The sequence below is a fragment of the Salmo salar genome, chromosome 03 (assembly GCF_965601325.2).
Source record: "Salmo salar chromosome 03, fSalSal1, whole genome shotgun sequence".
NCBI lineage: Eukaryota > Metazoa > Chordata > Actinopteri > Salmoniformes > Salmonidae > Salmo > Salmo salar.
The window spans coordinates 67,017,899-67,033,249 of record NC_138293.1 but is presented as its reverse complement, the minus strand read 5'-3'; the positions used below and the strand labels follow the sequence as shown (position 1 = coordinate 67,033,249).

Here is a 15,351-nt window from a genome sequence, read left to right as displayed (position 1 = left end):
AACTTATCTAACAATGTCCTTCTTACCCTTGTTTATTCCAGATGTCGTTGAAGGGACCTCCAGGTCCACTGGGTCTTACAGGGCGACCTGGCCCACTGGTAGGATACCCACCTAGTTCAAACCAAAGGCCACAATCTTAAATTCTACTTTATTCTCTATCTACACCTAGCAGATACTCCCCTGTCTACAGTCCACCACAACCACATTGACCAAAGCCCCTTTTCTCTCCATGCACATACAAACAATCAGCAATCTGATCATCACTAATGTGACTTAACAGGCTATTCTTTATATGTCCTTGTTTGGTTTGACTGCCTTTCCTCTGGGTGTTTAGGGTCTTACTGGTCCCTCTGGACTTAAAGGTGACGCTGGAGAACATGGCCCAAGGGTAAGAGGATATTCTATTTTGACTTGCTACCATATAGCAGTCAAGGTCCATTTAGATTTTGATGTATCCTGTTGGTCTCACTCTCTCTCTGTCCCTCTCTCTGTCCTCCCCCTCTCTCTTCATCTCTCTCTTCCTTCTCTCCCCCTCTCTCTGTCTATTCTTTCTCTCTCCTTCTCCTCCCCCTCTCTCTGTCTATTCTGTCTCTCTCCTTCTCCTCCTCCTCCCCTCTCTGTCTATTCTCTCTCTCTCTCTCCCCCTCCTCCCCCTCTCTGTCTATTCTCTCTCTCTCCTCCCCCCTCTCTCTGTCTATTCTCTCTGTCCTCTTCCTCCCCCTCTCTGTCTGTTCTCTCTCTCTCTCCTCCTCCTCCCCCCTCCCTCTGTCTATTCTCTCTCTCCTCCTCCCCCCTCTCTCTGTCTATTCTCTCTCTCCTCTTCCTCCCCCTCTCTGTCTGTTCTCTCTTTCTCCTCCTCCCCCCTCTCTCTGTCTATTCTCTCTCTCCTCCTCCCCCCCTCTCTGTCTATTCTCTCTCTCCTCCTCTTCCTCCCCCTCTCTGTCTATTCTCTCTCTCTCTCCTCCTCCCCCATCTCTCTGTCTATTCTCTCTCTCCTCTTCCTCCTCCCCCCTCTCTCTGTCTATTCTCTCTCCTCCTCTTCCTCCCCCTCTCTGTCTATTCTCTCTCTCTCCTCCTCCCCCTCTCTCTGTCTGTTCTCTCTCTCTCCTCCTCCCCCCCTCTCTCTGTCTGTTCTCTCTCTCTCCTCCTCCTCCCCCTTCTCTCTGTCTATTCTCTCGCCTCTTCCTCGCCCCCTCTCTCTGTCTATTCTCTCTCTCCTCCTCTTCCTCCCCCTCTCTGTCTATTCTCTCTCTCTCTCCTCCTCCCCCCTCTCTCTGTCTGTTCTCTCTCTCTCCTCCTCCTCCCCCTCTCTCTGTCTGTTCTCTCTCTCTCCTCCTCCTCCTCCCCTCTCTCTATTTTCACTCTCTCCTCCTCCTCCCTCCCTCTCTCTGTCTATTCTCTCTCTCCTCCTCCCCCCTCTCTCTGTCTATTCTCTCTCTCTCCTCCTCCCCCCCTCTCTCTGTCTATTCTCTCTCCTCTTCCTCCCCCTCTCTGTCTATTCTCTCTCTCTCCTCCTCCTCCCCCCTCTCTCTGTCTATTCATTCTCAGGGTCCCCGTGGTAACCCAGGTCCTGCAGGACTCAACGGGAAGTTAGGAAAGAGGGTGAGACTTAGTGAGCTGTGTGACATTGTCGTCATGCTCCAGAAACCCAACAGTGGACTGTAACTCTATACAGATGTTCTGAACTGTTGTTGTACTCCTTGATCAGATACAACCAACTGTTACTACAACACATCTTTTCTCTCTCGCCTTGCCTGTGCCTTCATTGACAGTAGTGTCAGTGGTAGTGTGTCGGTTAGGGTGAGTGTTTGGGTGTGCTGTGTCCCTTGCAGATGGCTGTGTTACCCTGTATGTGTGTCCTCTCCTAGGGCCGGGCCGGAACGGATGGAGGGCGCGGAGCACCGGGGGAGACAGGGGGAAAAGTAAGCTCCCTAAAATCACATTTCATCACAGTGCAGTGGGTGAAAATCAAAGTAAATTGTGTTAAGGCAGAACCTCCGCTGATCAGGTTTGTTTGTGTGTAGTGTACTGTACCTGCACAGTGGATAGTTTGTTTTGGAATGAACTGTACTACTGTTGTGTCTGGTAGTTAATCTGACTGATCCAATTTACTATGTGTTCTTGCGAGTTAGCAACAGGATTGTGAACGAATTAATGTTTCCACGGGAATTGTCGAATGAAGTCTTCATTTTCACTTGCTAAATAACCCTAGAGCTATCAGAGGTTCTAATAGTGAGTTTATTAGTCATATTGACCATGCCAGCGATTCAATAGTTTACAGCTGCAGGAAGAGCTTGGCAAATAAATGACGCTCCCCTGGACAGCAGTGTCTTCATCGGTCAGAACAGTGTTCCAGAACAGAACAGCTAACACTCTGGGCTCGCAGTCCCAGCCAGAGACACTACACACACACTCACGCGAGCACACACACACGCACACACACACACACACACACACACACACACACACACACACACACACACACACACGGAAGCCAGAGTATTAGCTGTTCTGTCCTGTTCTGTGCTAAAACACAGTTCTGACAGATAAAGACACTGCTGTTCACGCACACACACACGCACACACACTGTTCCCAGTCAGAGCTAATAACACACTGCCAGATGGGAGAGTCCATAGGGAAGGCATCTCAATCTATTGTGTGTGTGTGTCTGTGTGTGTGTGTGTGTCTGTGTTGTAACTATGTTTCGATGTCATGCTCTTGGGTCTATTTATCCTCAGGGGGACAGAGGCTTCGACGGACTGCCAGGTCTCCCAGGAAACAAGGGCCACAGAGTGAGTGAGGACTAGCAACCCAAGTTTCTACTGTCTGTCTTTCTCTCCTCCTGAGACTGTGTGCGTGTTTTGACATTTATGTGTGGGAAGCATTTGTGACTGCTGATGTGTTTAATGGCATTGAACATCAAGTCTACATATGCCTTACACAGTATATCATGTATTTTCTCCTAGGGGGAGAGAGGGAAGCCTGGACCACATGGGCCTGATGGAGAGTCAGGAGAAAAGGTGAGGACAAAAAGCAACCATAAATGTACTATAGGGTCCTGCGGAGTAACCATACCCAGCATCCCCTTCAGCAAAGTAACCATACCCAGCATCCCCTTCAGCAAAGTAACCATACCCAGCATCCCCTTCAGCAAAGTAACCATACCCAGCATCCCCTTCAGCAAAGTAACCATACCCAACATCCCCTTCAGCAAAGTAACCATACCCAACATCCCCTTCAGCAAAGTAACCATACCCAACATCCCCTTCAGCAAAGTAACCATACCCAGCCTCCCCTTCAGCAAAGTAACCATACCCACCATCCCGTTCAGCAAAGTAACCATATCCAACATCCCCTTCAGCAAAGTAACCATACCAGCATCCCCTTCAGCAAAGTAACCATACCCACCATCCCCTTCAGCAAAGTAACCATACCCAACATCCCCTTCAGCAAAGTAACCATACCCAGCATCCCCTTCAGCAAAGTAACCATACCCAACATCCCCTTCAGCAAAGTAACCATACCCAACATCCCCTTCAGCAAAGTAGCCATACCCAACATCCCCTTCAGCAAAGTAACCATACCAGCATCCCCTTCAGCAAAGTAACCATACCAGCATCCCCTTCAGCAAAGTAACCAAACCAGCATCCCCTTCAGCAAAGTAACCATATCCAACATCCCCTTCAGCAAAGTAACCATACCCAGCCTCCCCTTCAGCAAAGTAACCATACCCAGCATCCCCTTCAGCAAAGTAACCATACCAGCATCCCCTTCAGCAAAGTAACCCTACCAGCATCCCCTTCAGCAAAGTAACCATATCCAGCATCCCCTTCAGCAAAGTAACCATATCCAACATCCCCTTCAGCAAAGTAACCATATCCAACATCCCCTTCAGCAAAGTAACCATACCCAACATCCCCTTCAGCAAAGTAACCATACCCAGCATCCCCTTCAGCAAAGTAACCATACCCACCATCCCGTTCAGCAAAGTAACCATACCCAGCATCCCCTTCAGCAAAGTAACCATACCCAACATCCCCTTCAGCAAAGTAGCCATACCCAACATCCCCTTCAGCAAAGTAACCATACCAGCATCCCCTTCAGCAAAGTAACCATACCAGCATCCCCTTCAGCAAAGTAACCATACCCAGCATCCCCTTCAGCAAAGTAACCATACCAGCATCCCCTTCAGCAAAGTAACCATACCAGCATCCCCTTCAGCAAAGTAACCATATCCAACATCCCCTTCAGCAAAGTAACTATATCCAACATCCCCTTCAGCAAAGTAACTATATCCAACATCCCCTTCAGCAAAGTAACCATATCCAACATCCCCTTCAGCAAAGTAACCATATCCAACATCCCCTTCAGCAAAGTAACCATACCCAACATCCCCGTTCAGCAAAGTAACCATACCCAGCACCCCGTTCAGCAAAGTAACCATACCCAGCACCCCGTTCAGCAAAGTAACCATACCCAACATCCCCTTCAGCAAAGTAACCATACCCAACATCCCCTTCAGCAAAGTAACCATACCAGCATCCCCTTCAGCAAAGTAACCATACCCAGCACCCCGTTCAGCAAAGTAACCATACCCAACATCCCCTTCAGCAAAGTAACTATACCCAACATCCCCTTCAGCAAAGTAACCATACCCAGCATCCCCTTCAGCAAAGTAACCATACCCAACATCCCCTTCAGCAAAGTAACCATATCCAGCATCCCCTTCAGCAAAGTAACCATATCCAACATCCCCTTCAGCAAAGTATCCATACCCAGCCTCCCCTTCAGCAAAGTAACCATACCCAACATCCCTTTCAGCAAAGTAACCATACCCAACATCCCCTTCAGCAAAGTAACCATACCCAACATCCCCTTCAGCAAAGTAACCATACCCAGCATCCCCTTCAGCAAAGTAACCATACCAGCATCCCCTTCAGCAAAGTAACCATACCCAGCATCCCCTTCAGCAAAGTAACCATACCCAACATCCCCTTCAGCAAAGTAACCATACCAGCATCCCCTTCAGCAAAGTAACCATACCCAACATCCCTTTCAGCAAAGTAACCATACCCAACATCCCCTTCAGCAAAGTAACCATACCCAACATCCCCTTCAGCAAAGTAACCATACCCAGCATCCCCTTCAGCAAAGTAACCATACCCAGCATCCCCTTCAGCAAAGTAACCATACCAGCATCCCCTTCAGCAAAGTAACCATACCCAGCATCCCCTTCAGCAAAGTAACCATACCAGCATCCCCTTCAGCAAAGTAACCATACCCAGCATCCCCTTCAGCAAAGTAACCATACCAGCATCCCCTTCAGCAAAGTAACCATACCCAGCATCCCCTTCAGCAAAGTAACCATACCCAGCATCCCCTTCAGCAAAGTAACCATACCCAGCATCCCCTTCAGCAAAGTAACCATACCAGCATCCCCTTCAGCAAAGTAACCATACCCAGCATCCCCTTCAGCAAAGTAACCATACCAGCATCCCCTTCAGCAAAGTAACCATACCCAACATCCCCTTCAGCAAAGTAACCATACCAGCATCCCCTTCAGCAAAGTAACCATAACCAGCATCCCCTTCAGCAAAGTAACCAAACCAGCATCCCCTTCAGCAAAGTAACCATACCCAACATCCCCTTCAGCAAAGTAACCATACCAGCATCCCCTTCAGCAAAGTAACCATAACCAGCATCCCCTTCAGCAAAGTAACCATACCCAACATCCCCTTCAGCAAAGTAACCATACCAGCATCCCCTTCAGCAAAGTAACCATAACCAGCATCCCCTTCAGCAAAGTAACCATACCCAGCCTCCCCTTCAGCAAAGTAACCATACCCAGCCTCCCCTTCAGCAAAGTAACCATAACCAGCATCCCCTTCAGCAAAGTAACCATACCAGCATCCCCTTCAGCAAAGTAACCATACCCAGCATTCCCTTCAGCAACGTCCTGGAAACATGGACCCCATGGGCAGAAACAGAATTTGAATTCCATTTCTATGTGTGCTGTATGTTGAAACCAGAGCCACATACCGTTCTGTATAATATACGTACATACATATTATACGAAAAGTACAAAAATGTATGCGCTCACTAATGTAACTCTGAACAGGAGCGTCTGCTAAATGATAAAAATGTCAAATGTATTATGCTATACATGTGGATCCAGTTGAAACCACTTTTCCATGAGGCAAGGTAAAAGTGAAGGACGCCATTACCATGATCGGTAGAGGAAATTCTCCTACAGTACCACAGTTGAGCAAAGCACCCAGATCAAAGCACTCACCATTGAGATGAAATTGAAAAACCTTGAATGTTTAAGACATCTCTATCGTTCTGGCTTTAGTTCACTCAACAAGCAGCAATGCAAATATCAATTATTAAAATCCAGTGAAGATTATAAATTAATTTCAGACACATTTTCGGCTATTGATGATGAATTGTGGTCAGGACAAGGCATGTTAGTTATGTGAAAGGCGGGATAGAGGATGGGTGTGATGTATTACGTAGACATATCTGTCAGTCAACTGATTTCTTTAATAGGACAGAGAGGCACATGAAGAGAGGACAGTATTCTCTCTCTGTTGACTCTTTCTCGTGTCATTTGTTAGGGTTTAGATGGACCCGTAGGGCCGAGTGGACAGCCCGGTGAACCTGTGAGTAAACACGTCACACACACACACACACACACACACACACACACACACACACACACACACACACACACACACACACACACACACACACACACACACACACACACACACACACACACACACACACACGTTCCTCCACCCCACAGGCGGCTCTATGACCGCGGTATGCCCAGGCTGATTCACACTCCATCTTTATCCCAGCAGGTGAGGAGGAGGCCCAGTGGGGCTCTGCCTCTCTAAATGGATCACCCAGCGACCAAAGAAATAGAGGACTGTATTAGACATGTTAGGAGGGCTGTGTTAAGGCGCACGCTGAATGTGGATCTACTGATCATCAGCGTGCTGTTGAGGCCGTCTGAGTCAGAATCGTGCGAAAATGTCATTTTCCGTGATTCTACATGTAAAATCGGTTTGCACTCAGTTCACATCTACAGTACTCTCTGCAGGCAAACGCTATTGGTGTGTCCGAGCCCTTAACTACAGAGACTCAGGGAAATAGAGGAGCTGAGGGTTTGGATGAGAGAAAGAGGGGAAGTGAGGGGGGAAGGGGGAGAGAGGGAGGGAGATAAATGTGAGAGAGGAATTCAGTGGGTGGTGAATGAGATAAGAGCGAGTTAGAGAGTGAGGGAAAGCGAGATGGTAGAGATGAAATCCTGGCCTGAATGATTATATTTCCATATCAATCACTTCAAGGGAGATCACAGATGTGGCTTTGGAACAGGTGGCTTGGCCGAGGTACAAAGAGCGATGCTGACAAAAACAACACACGCAGAGACACCCCCCCAAACCGCTTCGTCTCTCCTCACAGACACACACACTCACTCTCACACAAATACACACTTGCCCATATGTGCACAGGCTCATTAACTCGCTCTTCCTCAGACACTCACACACACATACACACACACACAGACACACACACTCAAACATACTTACAATATTTCTCAAACACACACACACAAATGCATGATGAGCACACAGAAACACACCAACACGCACACAGACACACATATATACTGTATATACAGTTCCAGTCAAAAGTTTGGACACACCTACTCATTCAAGGGTTTTTCTTTATTTTTCAAATGTTTTACATTGTAGAATATTAGTGAAGACATCAAAACTATGAAATAACACATGGAATCATGTAGTAACCAAAAAAGTGTAGTAACCTGAAAATTTCAACAACTTTGAAAGTTTCTTCAAGTGCAGTCGCAAAAACCATCAAGCGCTATGATGAAACTGGCTCTCATGAGGACCGACACAGGAAAGGAAGAGCCAGAGTTACCTCTGCTGCAGAGGATAAGTTCCTTAGAGTTAACTGCACCTCAGAAATCGCAGCCCAAATAAATTCTTCACAGAGTTCAAGTAACAAACACATCTCAACATCAACTGTTCAGAGGAGACTGTGTGAATCAGGCCTTCATGGTTGAATTGCAGCAAATAAACCACTACTAAAGGACACCAATAATAAGAAGAGACTTGCTTGGGCCAAGAAACACGAGCAATGAACAAGACCGGTGGAAATCTATTCTTTGGTCTGATGATGTCACGCCCTGACCAGGTGAACTCAGGTATTTTGGTCAGGGTGTGTCATGTTGGATATTTTTCCTTGGTTTGTTTTCTATGTTTGCGTTATAGCCTTGTGTGAGCTCTATGTGGTGTATTTCTATGTTGGGTTCTGTCGATTCCCAATCAGAGACAGCTGTCGCTAGTTGTCTCTGATTGGGATCACATTTAAGTTCCTTTTTCCCCCACGCTGTTTGTGGGGTGTTGTCTCTTTGTTTTGAGCAGTTAACGTATCGGCATTTTTTGGTTTTGTGTACGTGTTTATTTCAGTGTTAAGAATAAACATGTGTTCGCTCCCAGCTGCGCTTTGGTCCTCTTCCTCATCACCCGACGACGAACATTACAGAACACCCCACCAAACCAGGACCAAGCAGCGGGAGGATAAGGAGCGCGAGAGATGGGCTCGCGATAGGAAGGAGTTCTGGACCTGGGAGGAGATCATGTTGGGGAAAGGACCCTGGTGAAAGGATTCCCAGGTCGAGGAGGTAAAGCCAGCCGGTGGACGGAGTCGCAGGCGGCAGTCGAGGAGGCCCGGAAGACACCCCCAAGAAAATGTTGGGGGGGGGGGGGGGGCTAATGGGGTGGTCCGGAAGGGCAGAGGAAGAGCCCAGACCACTGCTCTCATGGGGGATGACGGCGAAGGAGGAGACGAAGATGAGGCGGTTGATGGAGGACCTGCTGAGGGAAGATCTGGAGGAGGAGCCATGGGATGCGGAGTTGCGCGCTGTGTCGCCAGTGCGCCCGCACAGCCCGGTGCGTCCGGTGGACATGCCCAGCACATGCCGTGCTAGGATGGGCATCCAGCCAGGACGAGTGGCTAAACCGGCTCCACGCTTCAGTTCACCAGTGCGTGTTCACAGTCCTGTCTGGCCCGTTCCTGTTCCCCGCACCAAGCCCACGGTGCGTTCCACAGTCCTGTCCGGCCCGTCCCTGCTCCCCGCACCAAGCCATGGGAAGCGGAGTTGCGCGCTGTGTCACCAGTGCGCCCGCAGAGCCCGGTGCGTCCGGTGGACATGCCCAGCACATGCCGTGCTAGGATGGGCATCCAACCAGGACGAGTGGCTAAACCGGCTCCACGCTTCAGTTCACCAGTGCGTGTTCACAGTCCTGTCTGGCCCGTTCCTGTTCCCCGCACCAAGCCCGCGGTGCGTGTCCACAGTCCTGTCCGGCCCGTCCCTGCTCCCCGCACCAAGTCAGTGGTGCGTGTCCCCAGTCCGGCCCGGCCCGTTCCTGCTCCCCGCACCAAGTCAGTGGTGCGTGTCCCCAGTCCGGCCCGGCCCGTCCCTGCTCCCCGCACCAAGCCAGTGGTGCGTGTCCCCAGTCCGGCCCGGCCCGTTCCTGCTCCCCGCACCAAGCCAGTGGTGCGTGTTCCCAGTCCGGCCCGGCCCGTCCCTGCTCCCCGCACCAAGTCAGTGGTGCGTGTCCCCAGTCCGGCCCGGCCCGTCCCTGCTCCCCGCACCAAGCCAGTGGTGCGTGTTCCCAGTCCGGCCCGGCCTGTCCCTGCTCCCCGCACCAAGTCAGTGGTGCGTGTCCCCAGTCCGGCCCGGCCCGTTCCTGCTCCCCGCACCAAGCCAGTGGTGTGTGTTCCCAGTCCGGCCCGGCCCGTCCCTGCTCCCCGCACCAAGTCAGTGGTGCGTGTCCCCAGTCCGGCCCGGCCCGTTCCTGCTCCCCGCACCAAGTCAGTGGTGCGTGTCTCCAGTCCGGCCCGGCCCGTTCCTGCTCCCCGCACCAAGCCAGTGGTGCGTGTTCCCAGTCCGGCCCGGCCCGTTCCTGCTCCCCGCACCAAGCCAGTGGTGCGTGTTCCCAGTCCGGCCCGGCCGGTTCCTGCTGCCCGCACCAAGCCAGTGGTGCGTGTTCCTAGTCCGGCACGGCCCGTGTCCGGTCCACCGGTGCCCAATCCTGTTCCGGTCGACGGATCCGCTCCGGAGCCTGAGCATGCCGCTCCACAGTGGTCCAGTCCGGGCCAGAGGGGTAGGGCTAAGGTGGAGGCGGGGGAAAGAACACGCCCGGGGCCAGAGCCTCCACCGAGGGTGAGGCGCCCACCCGGGTCCCCCCCCCCTAATAGACTTAAGTTTGGTGCGCCGGGAGTACGCACCGTTGGGGGGGGGTACTGTCACGCCCTGACCAGGTGAACTCGGGTATTTTGGTCAGGGTGTGTCATGTTGGGTATGTTTCCTTGCTTTGTTTTCTATGTTTGCGTTATAGCCTTGTGTGAGCTCTATGTGGTGTATTTCTATGTTGGGTTCTGTCGATTCCCAATCAGAGACAGCTGTTGCTAGTTGTCTCTGATTGGGATCACATTTAAGTTCCTTTTTCCCCCCACGCTGTTTGTGGGGTGTTGTCTCTTTGTTTTGAGCAGTTAACGTATCGGCATTTTTTGGTTTTGTGTACGTGTTTATTTCAGTGTTAAGAATAAACATGTGTTCGCTCCCAGCTGCGCTTTGGTCCTCTTCCTCATCACCCGACGCGGTTCCAACCGCCGTGTCTTTGTGAGACGCAGAGTAGGTGAACAGATTCTCTCCACATGTATGGTTCCCACTGTAAAGCATGGAGGAGGAGGTGTGGTGGTGTGGGGGTGCTTTGCTGGTGACACTGTTTGTGATTTATTTAGAATTCAAGGCACACTTAACCAACATGGCTACCACAGCATTCTGCAGTGACACGCCATCCCATCTGGTTTGCGCTTAATGGGACTATCATTTGTTTTTCAACATGACAATGACCCAACACACCTTCAGGCTGTGTAACCTGCCTAAATGACTACCGACCTGTAGCACTCACGTCTGTAGGCATGAAATGCTTGAAAGGCTGGTCATGGCTCACATCAACACCATTATCCCAGAAACCCTAGACCCACTCCAATTTACATACCGCACCAACAGATCCACAGATGATGCAATCTCTATTGCACTCAACACTGCCCTTTCACACCTGGACAAAAGGAACACCTATGTGAGAATGCTATTCATTGACTACAGCTCTGCGTTCAACACAATAGTGCCCTCAATGTTCATCCCTAAGCTAAGGACCCTGGGAGTAAACACCTCCCTCTGCAACTGGATCCTGGACTTCCTGACGGGCCGCCCCCAGGTGGTAAGTGTAGGTAACAACACATCCGCCACGCTGATCCTCAACACGCTGATCCTCAATCCTCAACATGCTCAGTCCCCTCCCCAGCTCCCTGTTCATTCATGACTGCATGTCCAGGCACGATTCCAACACCATCGTTAAGTTTGCTGATGACACAACAGTGGTAGGCCTGATCACCGACAATGATGAGACAGCCTATAGGGAGGAGGTCAGAGACCTGACCATGACCTGACCAAGGACAACAACCTCTCCTTCAACGTGATCAAGACAAAGGAGATTATTGTGGACTACAGGAAAGGAGGACCGAGCACGCCCCCATTCTCATCAATGGGGCTGTAGTGGAGCAGGTTGAGAGCTTCAAGTTCCTTCGCGTCCACATCCCCAACAAACTAACATGGGCCAAGCACACCAAGACAGTCGTGAAGAGGGCATGACAAAAACCTATTCCCCCTCAGGAGACTGAAAAGATTTGGCATGGGTCCTCAGATCCTCAAAATGTTTTACAGCTGCACCATCGAGAGCATCCTGACGGGTTGCATAACTGCCTGGTATGGCAACTGCTCGGCCTCTGACCGCAAGTCACTTCAGAGGGTAGTGCGTATGGCCCAGTACATCACTGGGGCCAAGCTTCCTGCCTTCCAGGACTTCTATACCAGGCGAAATCAGAGGAAGGCCCTATGAATTGTCGAAGACTCCAGCCACCCTAGTCATAGACTGTTCTCTCTGCTACCGCACGTCAACCTGTACCGGAGCGCCAAGTCTAGCTCCAAGAGGCTTCTAAACAGCTTCAACCCCCAAACCATAAGACTCCTGAACAGCTAATCAAATGGCTACCCAGACTATTGGCATCCCCCCCCCCCCCCCCCATTCTATGCTGCTGCTACTCTCTGTTATTATCTATGCACTTTAATAACTCTACCTACATGTACATATTACCTCAATTACCTCGACACCGGTGCCCCCGCACATTGACTCTGAACCGGTACCCCCTGTATATAGCCCCGCTATTGTTATTTACTGCTGCTCTTTAATTATTTGATATTCTTATCTCTTACTTACATTTTATTTTTATTTTTTTTCTTAAAACTGCATTGTTGGGCTTGTAAGTAAGCATTTCACTGTAAGGTCTACAGTCCACCTGTTGTATTTGGCGCATGTGTCATGTTTGTCTGAAGAATGGGACCAAAGCGCTGCGTGGGTATCGTTCCACATTTTATTCTAACTGTGAAACTATGCAAGACTTACAAATAAACTAATGAACAAAACAACAAACCATGATGAAGAGGTGCAACATACACTTACTCAAAATACAATCTCCCACAAACACAGGTGGGAAAAACAACTACTTAAGTATGATCTCCAATTAGAGACAATGATGACCAGCTGCCTCTAATTGGAGATCATCCCAAAAAAACAACATAGAAATACAGAAAGAAGAACATGACAACATAGAAAATCTAAACTAGACACAACCCCGTCATGCCCTGACCTACTCTACCATAGAAAATAAAAGCTTCTATGGTCAGGATGTGACAGTACCCCCCCCCAAAGGTGCGGACTCTGAACGCAAAACATCTAACAAAAAAATGTAATTAAAAAAGGGAGGGTTAGGGTGGGTGTCTAATGTTGGTGGCGGCTCTGGTGCAGGACGAAGAACCCTCTCCTCCCGCGGATCCTCCTGTATCGGAGGCGGTTCTGGTGTGGGCCGAAGAACCCTCTCATCCTGCTTATCCGCCAGCATAGGAGGCGGCTCGGGTGCAGGACGACGAACCCTCTCCTCCTGCGAATCCAGCATCATAGGAGGCGGCTCCGGTTCGGGGCGTAGCCCCCGCTTCTCCCGCTGATCCCTCCGCTTTTATGTCACCGGACCGTGGCTCGTCGTCAGAGGAACTGGACCGTGGTTCATCGCCAGAGGCTCTGGACTGCAGACCGCCGCTGGAGACTCCGGACTGCAGACCGCCGCTGGAGACTCCAGACTGCAGACCACCGCCAAGGTGCAACATACACTTACTCAAAATACAATCTCCCACAAACCCAGGTGAGAAAAACAACTACTTAAGTATGATCTCCAATTAGAGACAACGATGACCAGCTGCCTCTAATTGGAGATCATCCCAAAAAAACAACATAGAAATACAGAAACAAGAACATGACAACATAGAAAATCTAAACTAGACACAAGCCCGTCACGCCCTGACCTACTCTACCATAGAAAATAAAAGCTTCTATGGTCAGGACGTGACAGCATGTGACAAATAAAATTGAATTTGATTTGATAAGGGCTATTTGACGAAGAAGGAGGGTGATGGAGTGCTTCATCAGATGACCTGGCCTCCACAATTTATTTCTTTATTGGGTTTTATTTAACCTTTATTTAACTAGGCAAGTCAGTTAAGAACAAATTCTTATTTACAATGACGGCCGACCAAAAGGCAAAATTCTTGCTGTGGGGATGGATGCTGGGATTAAAAATAAATAAATAAAATATAAATATAGGACAAAACGCATATCACGACAAGAGAGACAACACAACACTGACAACAACATGGTAGCAACACAATTTGGTAGCAGTCACCTGACCTCAACCCAATTGAGATGGTTTGGGATGAGTTGGACCACTGAGTGAAGGAAAAGCAGCCAAGAAGTGCTCAGAATATGTGGGAACTCCTTCAAGACTGTTGGAAAAGCATTCCAGGTGAAGCTGGTTGAGAGAATACCAAGAGTGTGCAAAGCTGTCATCAAGGCAAAGGGTGGCTACTTTGAAGAATCTCAAATATCAAACATATTTTTATTTGTTTAACACTTTTTTGGTTACTACATGATTCCATATGTGCTATTTCATAGTGTTGATGTCTTCACTATTATTCTACAATGTAGAAAATAGTAAAAACAAAGAAAAACCCTTGAATGTGTAGGTGTGTCCAAACTTTTGACTGGTACTGTATTCTGTACCTGTATTTGTCATAATTTGAGAATGTATATATATATATATATATATATATATATATATATATATATATATATATATATATATATATATATATATACGAGCTTATGTGAACCTGATACAGTATTGATCAGTGTGCTGTGTTTGACTCTAGGGTGCCAGAGGACTTGTCGGACCCAGAGGGCCACCTGGGCCACCTGGGCAGCCAGTAAGACAACATCCAACCTTCACCTTAATGCTATTCAATGGGCAATTGAACACCCTTCAAACCAGTCTGATATTGATAGATAACATCGAATACAGTTAAATCTGATTAGCTGTCTTTCTCTTTCAGGGTATTACAGGTGTGGATGGAGTTCAAGGGTCAAAGGGCAACCTGGTCAGTATTTTAAACTTAACTTTGGACTTGTAGTTTTCATGACCTCAAAATGACAACAGGTGATCCATGATGACTATAATGGGTGAATAAAAGCTTTCTAAAGATGGTGTTTAGAAACACAATCAGACCTGTGGAATGCAAGTGACTTTTATTAATTAAACACAGCTAAAAAAGCATTGACCACAGTGGAATAGCAGTCCCATGACCCTGTTTAGGATTCCTAGCATGTGGGGCTCTGACCATGTGACCAGGGTTGTGTGAAGAGAAAGTGTGTGTGACACTTGTTGTTTTGTCTCAGGGGCCACCTGGAGAGACAGGGCCCAGCGGTCAACAAGGAAATCCTGGATTACAGGTAACCCACAACCTCACACAATGTCAACACACAACAACATGTTGTCAAAAACATAATCATAAAAAACACAGTCTCAACACTTTCTGTCTTTTCCTTCTGTCTCGCTTTCTATTTCTACTCTCTCTTTATCTTTCTACTCTCTCTCTCTCTCTCTCTCTCTCTCTCTCCACACATGCACACACACACGCACACACACACACCCTGAACCTGATTAATGCTTTGTTCTGGTCCAGGGCCTTCCTGGTTCTCAGGGTCCCATCGGCCTGCCAGGAGAGAAGGTAGGCACCGTGCATCTCTCTTCCTATCAGATTTAACGACCTGATCTTGTGACCGCTATCAGCTCCGCCCCCA

General features: G+C 49.0%; 1 protein-coding gene across 2 annotated transcripts in view; it reads left to right on the top strand.

Moving 5' to 3' along the window:
• Positions 1 to 15,351, top strand: part of LOC106601277 (uncharacterized) — an 83,439-nt gene that overhangs the window by 36,126 nt on the left and 31,962 nt on the right. For both annotated transcript variants that reach the window (XM_045715123.2, XM_045715122.2), the window contains 11 exons: positions 42 to 98; positions 335 to 388; positions 1,549 to 1,602; positions 1,869 to 1,922; positions 2,740 to 2,793; positions 2,968 to 3,021; positions 6,619 to 6,663; positions 14,424 to 14,477; positions 14,604 to 14,648; positions 14,947 to 15,000; positions 15,234 to 15,278. In XM_045715123.2, the coding sequence (XP_045571079.2) occupies positions 42 to 98; positions 335 to 388; positions 1,549 to 1,602; positions 1,869 to 1,922; positions 2,740 to 2,793; positions 2,968 to 3,021; positions 6,619 to 6,663; positions 14,424 to 14,477; positions 14,604 to 14,648; positions 14,947 to 15,000; positions 15,234 to 15,278 (570 nt within the window). The remainder of the gene's footprint in view (positions 1 to 41; positions 99 to 334; positions 389 to 1,548; positions 1,603 to 1,868; positions 1,923 to 2,739; positions 2,794 to 2,967; positions 3,022 to 6,618; positions 6,664 to 14,423; positions 14,478 to 14,603; positions 14,649 to 14,946; positions 15,001 to 15,233; positions 15,279 to 15,351) is intronic.